This window comes from Halyomorpha halys, unplaced genomic scaffold (assembly GCF_000696795.3).
Source record: "Halyomorpha halys isolate HHAL.00 unplaced genomic scaffold, Hhal_1.1 Scaffold900.1, whole genome shotgun sequence".
In the NCBI taxonomy this organism is placed as follows: Eukaryota; Metazoa; Arthropoda; class Insecta; order Hemiptera; family Pentatomidae; genus Halyomorpha; species Halyomorpha halys.
In genome coordinates, this window is record NW_027114997.1 from 405,411 (window position 1) to 417,633 (window position 12,223).

The 12,223-nt window shown below is 29.9% G+C and overlaps 1 protein-coding gene across 1 annotated transcript in view; it reads right to left on the reverse strand.

Moving 5' to 3' along the window:
* Positions 1-11,408, reverse strand: part of LOC106686974 (nose resistant to fluoxetine protein 6) — a gene marked incomplete at its 5' end in the record, with an annotated part of 93,474 nt that extends 82,066 nt beyond the window's left edge. The window contains 1 exon segment of the mRNA XM_014430596.3: positions 11,251-11,408. Within this exon segment, the coding sequence (XP_014286082.3) occupies positions 11,251-11,408 (158 nt within the window).
* Between the last annotated feature and the right edge of the window lie 815 nt (positions 11,409-12,223).

The following is a 12,223-nucleotide window of genomic DNA, read 5'->3' on the forward strand; positions in this document are numbered from 1 at the left end:
TAAACTAAATATATTTAGTTTAAATATTTAGAAGCAAGTTAATTCAGATTCAAATCCAACCTGTTATGTATTTGTAAAAAAAAAAACTCAAAAACTCAATATTTATTTTCTAAAATAGCTAGCACACAGGTTTTTCCAATTTAGGAATAAAATTGCAGTAATGGTACCTAGAAATAAAACATTTCACTTCAACAGCCAAGTGCAAACAGAAGTAAGTTAGTACTCCTTTTGCAAAGTGGTCAACATGTGCAATTAGAAACAGTATCCCGCCACTTATCAGAGATTTGTTTGTTGTTATAAAACAAACGAGGTATTTATCTTTGCCAATTAGTATAAAAAGAAATTAGGTACATGTTGAATTAAATGCAGTTTAAATTGGTATAACTTGGATTGAATCTGAACAAATAAATAACTTGGGATCCTCGCACAAGACTGAAAAAACAAGAAACTGCATGTCTTCTCGAACTGTACAACAACCCAAGCTTTTAATTGATTAAACAAGACTGATTTACATGATTATAAGCCCTATGGTATGGAGTTGAGCATTGGCTCAAGTAAACCATCGAATTCCTGCATACATCGTCCGAAATAAAATCATTAATAAAGATCTTATTGTTCTAAATGAAGCTGATTTAGACCGAACCAGATATCATTCCTTCCAAAATAATTTCCCAAACTAAATTGCTTCATCTTTTATCTAAGACGCCTGGAAAGAAGACGACCTCGAGACCTTTTTATTTAGAATTTTGTTTAGAGTTCTATAGATGATAGAATCCCCACAAGACTGCCATGCCATTGTGATTAACATACATAAAATTTACTAGTTATATATCGTACATAAATATAATAGTACTATATATCCCTTCCTCTCAGTGGTTTTGATGAATGAGGTATCAAAAGAAAGAAAATTTCATGGAGAAGTGACAATCCTCAATTTCGATTCTTAAATTCTTACTGGAACTTTAATAAAAATCATTAAAGAAAGTAGAAGGTTTAAAAACTCTTGACAGAGGTAAGTCGGCGAATCCAAACGGTAAAAATTGGGTTTTAAATATTTCCACTCGGATACCAATACTGAATAACTGTAGTAGTTTTAGTAACATAAAACGTACCAAATAAAAATAATTTTATTTAATAAATCTTCAAATCTCTCAAATTCTATAAATAGGAGGAGTTTCCTTTCAAGAGACAATATATTCATTTTCGGAAGGTTATAATTGAAATAAAATTATAAAAGCATTCTTGTGTAAGTAAATTAATTTTTATTTTTAATAATTTATTTATTGTTATTTACAACTAAATACATATATATATACATCAAGTAAATTTGCTGTAAGTGATATTATTACATGGTACAAACATGTGGAGAATCTACCCATTGATAGAACTCCAAAAACATTTCTAAAGGACAAGATCTTAGGGTCATCTTTTTTTCAGGCGCCTAGGAAGACTATTAGGTAGTGAAGGAGAAGCCAGGTTAGAAACGAGTTGGTTTGGGTGGTTGGGATGTTTTCCATAGAAGGAATGGTATCTGGTTTTGGCCAAATCGGCAACTTATGGGACATTGAGGTCATGATGGATGACTTGATTTTGACAAAGTAAGGAGCATTAAAGATTTTGGACTGTAAGGATTGGATTCGAGAGGAATTCGATGGTTTAGTGGAGCCCCATAGCTCAACTCCTTATGTCCAGATAGGCCTTACAATAGTCATGTGGATCAGTCTTTTGTAATGGATTGGCAAACGGTCTAATTGTCTAGTAAACGTTGTAATAGTCGGAATCGACGAGCAGTTTCTTGTCTTTTTAGTCTTGTATGAGGATTTCATGTCAGTCGTTTGTCCAGATGTAGTCCTAAGTAACGGATCTGTTCGACAGGAATAAGAGGGGTATAATTAAAGGATACTGTAGGGCAAGAAGTCATGGGTTTACGACGAAGGGTTAAATGTAATTTGGTGGGATTTATTGGAATTAAATTTAATCCTCCAATTTTGGCACCATTCTTCAAGGGTGGTGATGTGGGATTGGACATGTTTCATCGGCATACATGGTGAGGATAGTGTTAGGATGGGTTAGGATATCAGCTGCAAAAACTGTATAAACTACCCTGAGGTACACCAGCAGACTGAGGAAACAGGGATGAATAACACAGCGTTGTGATTTACTTGAAATAACCTGTCTGAGAGATAAGAACGGGATTTCATCAACCACATGATGGCATTGGTAGATAGTGGAGTGGGATGTTCGATATCCAAACCGGTGATCTGGGATTATGTGGTTGGAATCTAGGATGAGGAAATTAAATTTGAATTGAAAATTATGATTTTTAACACATATTTGACATGGAAAAATTAAAATGTTTGAACAAACCGTATAAGTTTGGGCTGTAGAATTTTAAGTAGTTCAAAAAAACTTTAGTTTTTGGTAATTAATACATTAACTGTTGATAGGAAACTCCTCTATTGCATTGTCTAGGAATGATAGGCTGTATATTTTTTAGACGTTTAATGTAAGATGTATTGTCTGAGGTTTCCATTTATGTGATCTTATTTTTTTCTGTCTGTCATGCCTATGAATCGATAAAATTTCACTGATAATTTATTACTGCTGTTTGAGAGACTTGAGTATTATTTTTTTACAATTTACAAATAATTTTCTAAATAAAAAATGTTACTGGAAGGCCACTGATTAACCGTGTGTAATAATAAATAGAAAATGGTCCGAGTGCGGTTAAATAAAAACTCAAATAGTGATTAAACTATTAACTAACGTTTCGCCCCACGTTGTAGGGCTTCGCCGAGGCTAAAAAAGGATACAAAATGACTAATACACTTAAATGATGCGAACATAAGTAAAAAAGTAAATGAAAAATTAAAAGTGTATACAATGAAACGTAAAAATTAAATAAGAATAATAAAAGGTTATAGATAATAAATAAAAACGGAAATAATAACAGATAAAAAGAAGAAACATAAAAGAAAGTACAAACTAGGAGATGGAAAAAGGGGGTTAGAATAAAATCAAGAATAAAGAAAGAAAATGTACCTGTTAGACAAAAGTCAGAGCCAGAGTTACATTTTTGTTTTTAATAGGATATTTTGTAATTGTATTATATATTTGTTATAATATTTTAACACTAATAGCCTCATAGGAAACAGATTTAGTTGCTTTGTTTGTATTCAATATACTTGAACAGGATGACTCGATAATGCAATTCACTTTCTCTCGCTTAACAATGTCCTGAAGTAAAAAGTTTAATAATTCATTAATTAGCTATCTATCTGCTCATAAAGTTAAGTCTCGAGGAAACCCACTTCAAAGCCATTACAGGCTTTCATTCAAAATCTTGAAAAGACAAGGTGCAAAAAGTTTGGCAAGAGTTGGAGGAATAAAAAATATCGCAACAAGTTTTCCATCTGAATATTTTGAGCCTGACTTGGGCACTCATTGAAATTCAGGAGCGCGCTAAGACTTGGAGGAACTACCTTCATCCCCTAAATTATTAGTGAGGAGTTGCCTACTCCTTTCTTCATCAGCTTTAGTGCTCTTCGTCATTGGCACCTGATAGAGCACTCAGTAAGGAAGGTTCGTCTTATAGATCATGGCTTATTCCGGAATGCATTAACATCTAATATATTCCATGCATTAACATTAGCCTAACAAGTTATAACAAAGAAAGGAAAATATGTTATTTTATCGATTATAAAAAATAAAATTAAAGTAACCTTTGTGATGTACGGTCATAAAAAAAAATATCGCCTAAGGTTTTGGGAAGATCATGAATGAAATAATAAAAAAATAAATGTCGTTCCTTAAGGATGTCAAGGTAATCCTTAAGACTTAAGGTGTACCTTAAGGTGCATAAGTTTCATTAATTTATTAGGATTACATTCAAAACGAATACAATTTTGATATGAAATATGATAGCATTTACTTTCATTAAGCATATTGCTGCTTTGCTTGGATATTGGCATGCAAACAACTAGGTTGAAGTTAATTTCTAGCAACTCTAATACATTTAGGAAAGTCTGCAGATCTACTTGAGTAAAGGAAGTTTCCACAACGGTGGTACTATCTTTGGAATACGTTCAATTCAAAATAAAATCATAACATTTTTTTTTGTCAGATGAGCCATTACTCAAGCAAAGCAGCAATATGTTGCTGACTCGTTACCAAAAGAAACTATTCATTCGTATATAAGATAATATTCAAACAAAAATAGGAAAATAAGATATTTTTGAAAACTTTCTGACTTAGAATTTATGTATTTCTTTTCTTAGTCATAGTAGCCCCCCTTAACTGAATCCGTATCTGAAACCAGGACAATCCGGGATATACTTTTTTCAGTTTTTCTTTCTTTTATTCACAAAAAAAAAACTGATATGATATCATATCACTCAAACTCACCAAACTGATAGTTTTAATATAAATTTGTAATTTTAATTAAGAAATGTAAGATAAAATTATTAAAAAAATATTTTTATATTTTAAATACAGGCGAGGAGTTTTTATCAAAAGACAACAAATCCACCTTTGGAAAATTTATTATTAAAAAAATTATTATTGTTATATTTTTTTAAAATAAAAGTTGTTTTTTCCTAAATATAATAAGTACAATAATTTTTGTATCGGTTGGGGATTGTAATGGTAATGGTGGGAGAACAAGTCCGGCAAGTGGGCCTTGTGGTCCTTTTTGCCAACCCTTGACGGCTACCTAAGTTGCCGCCGCGCACTAACCAAGGTAGTGTCAAGATTCATTCTTTAGAACCGCCGAGAAATGAATGTTTAACTGTCCCAGGTGGGAATCGAACCCACAACGTTCCGAACCAAATGTCCCAGCGACCCAATCCGCACGGTCGTCACATCCCTTCGCCGGGGATAGACCCTTATTCAATTTTTTTTTCGTGACTTACTACATAACTATATTTTACATTTTACAGTATGTATGCATACTAACTATGTTTTATATTTTAGTAAAAAAAATTAACTGAAAGAAATAAACCCATAACAGTTTTGAAATAAAATAAGATGCACTTAGTTTAGAAATAAAACGCACACCATTTAAAATAAAAACAGATTGTTTAAACTAAAATAAAGATCGTTTAATGATGATCTTCACAGCAATAAAATATATGTGTGGTTCTCTTATGTTTATATACCAATTTTACTTTAAAAACAATCAATAAAATTAATTGATATTGTTAAAAGTAAAACGAATTTATTTATTAAAAAAGCGAGGCATAAATGGCTAATTGCAGTTTTTGTGATAATATTAATTTAACTTTTACGTAGTAGACCTGTCTTCATCCTTTTTGTTTCTCACATTATTTAAATTAAGAATTCAGTTCAATGCCTCTTCAAGTGTTTCAAGCTCTCTTTTTATTTCTTTTATTATTCTCTCTTTTAGTTATTATTCAATAAAATGTATTTTGCGGCAATTTTGCACGATATATAAAGCGATAAGTTGCGATATGTTAGGTAGAACAAAGTGCGTAGTGATATTAAAATTTCATTTATATCAACATTTATAAATCATCTCTTACCTGGAATTTTGTTATATCCGGAATATTCCTGGCAACAGGAATATTCCGGATATAACAAAATTATTCGAAATAAATGAAGTTCTACTAAACATTTAGAAATTGCTTTAAATAAAATTTAAAAAATGTATATTATCATTGCTTGAAATTTCTTTAGCATATCTCACTATCCTATAGACAGTTATTGTATATTTTTTCTATTTTTATAAAAGTGTTTATTAATATTTATGTATGTATGGATGTATTAATTAATTTATTTTTAATAACACGTTTATATTAAAAATTATAATCGAGTTACTGTATTTTAGTATCAACTTTGCTCCTTATTTTGTTACTAATAAAACCATCCATAAAGACCTAAATGTTCCTTATGTAACCGATCTAGCCCGAACCCGATATTATTCCTTCCATAATAAACTCCCAAACCCACTAGTTTCTAACCTTGCTTCCTCTTCCATTCCTGGCAATCCTCTGAGGCGCCTGAAAAGAAAATGGCCTCGTGACCTTATATTGTAAACTGTTTTTAGAGTTCTACTACTGGGTAGTTTCTCTACATCCTGTACCATATCATTATGTCATTATGATCAAATTTACTTGTTGTATTTTTTATACAGTTGTAAATATCAATAAATAAATTTTAAAAAAGTATCAATTTTGAATATTGACATACTATTTTACTAACACTAATTAGGCCAGACAGACTCCGTGGCTACAAGCCAAAGCCACGGTGCCTTTTTCTTGCATTACATATAAGCTATGTTTTACATTTTTTGAAAAAAGAAATAAAGAGAAAAATCCAAAACAGTAGAAATAATTTTATTTTAATTTCATTTACAGTTGATTTAGTTAAACATGATGTAATATTCACCAGTAATGAGTTTTTTCTTAGGCTCAGCTCATGTGAAAATGCATGAGCTACCCCACTCGGATCGAAACCTTGAAAAACCGTTGGAGAGCATTTAAAAAACGTTTAACAATTCATCAATTGTACACCTCCCAGCAGTGAAAATGGAGAAGAGGGCTGTGTGGGAATGATAAAATATTTAACGACCCTCCTTTTTTAAAAAAAAAAAAAGAGGCTTTCATCATTCAACCGATTAAATTTGTATATCATTATTACTTTATACCTCTAACGAATGATCAACGTTAATAGCGATTTGTTGCAAGTCATAATCAATGAATGGTTTTTCTTTATCCACAATTATGTTCAGAAAGTACAAACACTAAATGATGGGGGCAAGATAAAAAAAACAAGGAAACATTGCCACACAATAAAAATATCTTTCACTTATCAGTGTCTTTTCTTCTCTGACCAACTTCATAAATTTTTGAAACGATTAAAAATATTAACAAATAAATTAATTTAATTTAATTTTAAGTGCTAACACTAGGAATTATAAGTATAGTGAAGTTGGAACAACTGATGAAAATGTTTACTCAAAATAGTCGTTTTATATTTCTGACATTTTGTACTAAATAAGAAAAGAAATTATTATAATAATTAAAAAAATAAATTAGGTAGAAATGTTAGTGAGAGGAAAATTACTTGTGGGAAAAGTAGCTATTTTCTTAAATGGAAATCCAAAAGTCGAGAGAGAAATTTCCTATCCATATACCGCTGCGAATTATCGGAAATCGATTCGAAGGGAAGAGTGATGGTCTTGCGTAGTTATGGAACTAATAATGAAAGGCAAAGAGAATATATTTTGGAACGATATTGCAGTTAATTAAAGCTAAAATCATACTGAATACATATTTAATATAACCTATGTCTTATTCTCATTAAAATAGTCTAATGTTATAAAATAGCTTATGTTCTAAATTCTCAATAAAGTTCCCTCCAAAGTACATATAATGTTTTATTTTTGAAATAACTGACTATTACTCATTGTTAGTACGGAATAGTAATCGTGTGTGAGATACTAATGATAAATACAAACAATAAGAGAGAATCTGATGATTATCTATAGGTGGAAATAAACGTTTCGTGTCTCCATACTTGTAATGACTAAAGTCACAACTTCTTCACTATTGTCATAACTACCATGAAAACACGAAAATATCTTATAGTTTTTTTTTACTTAACTAATAAAAACAAAATAATAGCCGAAGAATTTTCAGTATGAATTATAAAGAAGTTGGCGTTTAGTAACTATCAAGGATTACTTTCAGCTTAAACTAGGATGGTAAGTGAAAGTTGTCTCATACGCTCAACGCACCACATTTTATTGATAATTTTTAATTTTTTTTAAGCACAACTGTTTTCGCATTCTGCAGTCTATTAATAAAATTAGGTCATATTTAAATGTATCTGTTCAAAGATCTATATATTTTCTTCACTTATTCAAATCTATTATTTTAGAAAAACGTTTAAATACTTCATATTCCTAAAAATGGCTCAAGAAAATTGTTTACTGTTATATCTTACGCAATTTTTCGTAATCGACGTACAACTGGCGTAGCGCCTAGCCATAGCTGCGTGCAGGCTAGTTAAAAAAGACAGGATATGAGCGCTCTGGTTTCCACACCGCCTTGTTGCTCAAGACGTAACCTTCACCGAAAAAGAGTACAGTGAACTCCTACTGACCATTGGTCATCCTTGATATAAATAGTGTAATTATTTACATTGATTTAAGTCTATAAACAATCAAATCTTAAACAAAATCAAAGCTTTTTAACTGTATAAAATCGTATTTACAGAGAGAAAATAACCAAGGTCAAAGTTATGATAAAATAGTTGAACAACTACCAAAAACATATGAATTATCCTTTTTTTTAATATATTATCTTTTCCTTACATAATAATCAGAAGAAATATTTATAATGCTATATAAGATATGCATATGCGCACATATATATACAAAAAAATATACATACAGTTTTAAAACAATTATGAGCATTTAAAATTTATGAATTATGAAAATTTAATATAACAAAATACAAATATAAAATAAATAAATATTTACACGGGACGGAGTTTGAAGAATAATAATAGAAAAATACATAAAAAAATAATTTTGAGAGTGATGGAGAGACATAAGAAATTAAACAAATAAATAAATAAATTTTAAAACAATAAATGAGTAAAACAAATTAATAAGTAAGAAGAAAGAAAAGAGGAGGAAATCAAATGAAAAAACATAATAATAACGGTCGAAGAGACTTCTATCAACATTCGAAATATCCACCACTTATAAATAAATACATTTCCAAAAAATTAAAGTATATTACATCTAAATTTTTTTTAATTTTATTAAATAAAGGTAAAACTTAATTTTAGCTCTGCCCAACGAAGTTTACAAAACAATACCCAAGAAAAGCCAAATTTTTTACGATTTGTTTCATGAATAAGAGGTTTTCCCCCAGCAACGTTAACTTTTTAAAAATAACTTTCTAAAACTGTACACACTAACTTTTGGTAAAATGCTCTCAATTGTCGTCAAAACCTAAATTATAATTTATTAATAATTATTTATTTATTCATTATAGAAATAATTAGCGCACTCTTGTTACTAAGGGATTTTAAGGATAGAACTAACTAGAGAAGAGAAGAGAAAGAAATTTATTCATTCATGCTGCCCAAATACATCGGGTTGCCACATTACACAGCATACTGATCAATCCGTGATCGGACATATATAAATTACATATCTTTATATGATATAATATAATAGAAAGATAACATTTTTTTTTAATAAATATTATTCATAACTAAAAAAAATTATCTTTCATAACATGTTACAGTATAGCAGTATCAAGTCTTGTTGTTGAAGTTTCTGGGGATAATAAATTAAGTTTAGCTCCAGTTATTTTCACCATGCCTTCACAGCATCCACTTCTATTTATTACAGGTTGTACTACCTTCATTTTAAATAATTATATTTTCTCGAAATATTATATTCAGCATAGATGAAGACATTATTTCTAGCTGACTTGGGCACAAATTAGTTTTAAATAAAACTATGACTAAATTGTCATGGATGGAATTGTATGTAGAATTCGTTGTGGGTCCAATCGATGAGAGAAGACATACTTGAGGTCAGTCTCAAAGTTTTAGTTCTTTTTAAGTGTTTTGTACTTAAAAATAGACTTTGTTTCGTACATCCTGAGGACGCGTATTATTAACTTTGAATGCTTCTAAATAGTTAGATACATTTGAATGACTAGTTTTAACAGAAGGAGCTGTCATTCTTTGGTATTTTTTAAAAGTTACTTATGAATTAGAAAATACGTACATAACGGCCCAGATCAGGGATTTGAAATCCTATTTCTGATGTGGAGGAATTTTTTAACAAAAATTATAATTTTTTTCGCCACTGTGCGGTATACCAGATTGTTTTTTATCAATATTTTAAAATGTTAATCTTTTTCATTAATTAATAACACTGTTTATTAATTCATAGTTAATTCAACCACGACGAATTTGGAGTCAGTGCTTTAGATGTCTAATTTTGAGATCTATATATCTAATGAAAGAAAAATAGTTTAACTGTATAAATTTTGCTTTTGTTAAGACTAAAACAATATTTCAGATTTTAAGCTTCTTTCTATTGTTACACCTAAATTATACGTCAGACTGAAATTTTCATATTTCTTTGCTTAAGACAATGGAATTTTAGACTACAATGAACTTACCACTGTTACTCTCCAAAACTGACATTAAAAAAAAAAAAAAAAAATGGAACAGTTTTTAATATTTATGTATCGTCTTTATAAACTCCTGATTTGTCTTGCAAGACCAATTTAATATTAATTTATAATTTATATGCAATATTGATGAGAATATAGCTCTTTTTTTATACTTTTATAGGCGTCATATAAACATAAAAAAATATCAAAACTGGGAAATAAAATATTTTTAGGTCAGTGAAGAAACGTGTCTTACTTTCTACTCTGATAGTTAATAGCCGAAATTGAAGATCTCTTTAACCCAGTCATTTAAAGCGATTTTTTTGAAGGCCGGCATTTCAACAGAACTTGTTCTTTAAAAAGACAGGTTTAAAACTTTATATATTTTTTAAATTTTATTAGTCCAGCTTCACATTTAACTACGGAACGTCCTAATTTAAAATACACGTTGAAGTAATACCAATGGGTATTTCCTTCACATATTATTATCAATTTTTTTTGAAATGTTGAATTTTTTTTATATTACTAAATTTTAATAAGGAAAATATAAAAATTCAGACCGATTATGTACAACACATTATCAAATAAGAAATACGATCAGGTTTGAAAAAAAAATGTGTATATCTTCTAAGTTTTATTAGATATTGAATTTGGATATCAATAAATAAAAAAATATTTTTTTCATGATTAAAATCACCTTTAAATAATATGGGAATAGTATCCATTAAAATTAATTTATTTATTCATTATAATTATTACATTAATAGAGGGACAAATTCATTATAGTTAAGCCGTTCAGCCCGAATACATTAGGTTGCTATTCACTGATTAATTGTAGATGAAATTAATTAGGTTTAGATAATTACGCTGATGAAATCCCTACTAATTAGAGGGGTAGTATAACATCATTTCATTACAGAAAATACGATTTATTTAACTAACCCAGATAACGGGTATTATTAAAACTTTTTTGTGAAATAATACACGCCATATTTTCGTATTTAAAGAAAATAAGAAGGAATGATTTTATAGTATTTTCTTTTATGCAGTACGACTAGATACAAATATAGAAGAATTTTCTCACCTGAGGCGTGAACTCCATTCCCAGATCAAGGGAGACCCTGACCTGGTAAAAAACGAAGGGATAAGGTCCACGAACGAGGGAGCAGAGACGTTTCGATCCGAGCCAGAAGTCGTTTCCGAAGAAGAACTGGGAGGAGTACCTTCCTGTCGCATCCCAAACTGAAATAAAGTATAACAGATTATTTTATGAAAGTCCTGAGTTTTACTAAAAAATTGAAAAAAAATAAATGTTAACAAGTGGGTTGGAAGCGGTTAACCAACATTGAAATAATTTCATAATTAACAATCAATGATGTTCTTCTCTAAAAGAATTTGAATTTTTTTTTTAAGTGACCAACAGTTTCTTACTAAAGTGGGGGAGTCAATTTTTCATTCTATGCGACCACCATGAAAGAAAATCATTAACGAGTCATAATGAAATATTCTTTCCCAGGGGAATTCAAACTTTTTTTTTAATGAACCCCATCCTGGTCACTTCTGCCATAAGTGGGATTATCTAGAGGTGACCAACCTGTTCTAACTAAGGTGGAGGGTAAAATGTTTCATTTCGTAGTTCAAAGTTCACCCCCCCCCCCCAGGCTGAATTCGAACCAGTATCGCTGCAGTATGATGCCTCATCCACCGCAAATCACCATCCTCGAAATCGTAGATAAAACCTTCGGATGGGCATTCCTGAACGATTCGAAACTGTTTTGACATAATATACATATTATGTCAAATATACAATATAATACAAAGTACTAGCGAATATTCTTATTAAATAGAATCACGTTTATAGTGCCCGTAAGCATTTAGTCATTAACTATAAATTAATTCTATTGTCAAATTACTGAGGGTATGTATGTAATTTATAAATTATAAATTACGTACATATCCACCATGACTCATTTTCTCAGAAACTCTTTCCACTTATTTTATTTATTTGATCCTAATGCTTATTTATTTGATCATCAGGTTTGTTTTTTTTCATCTGT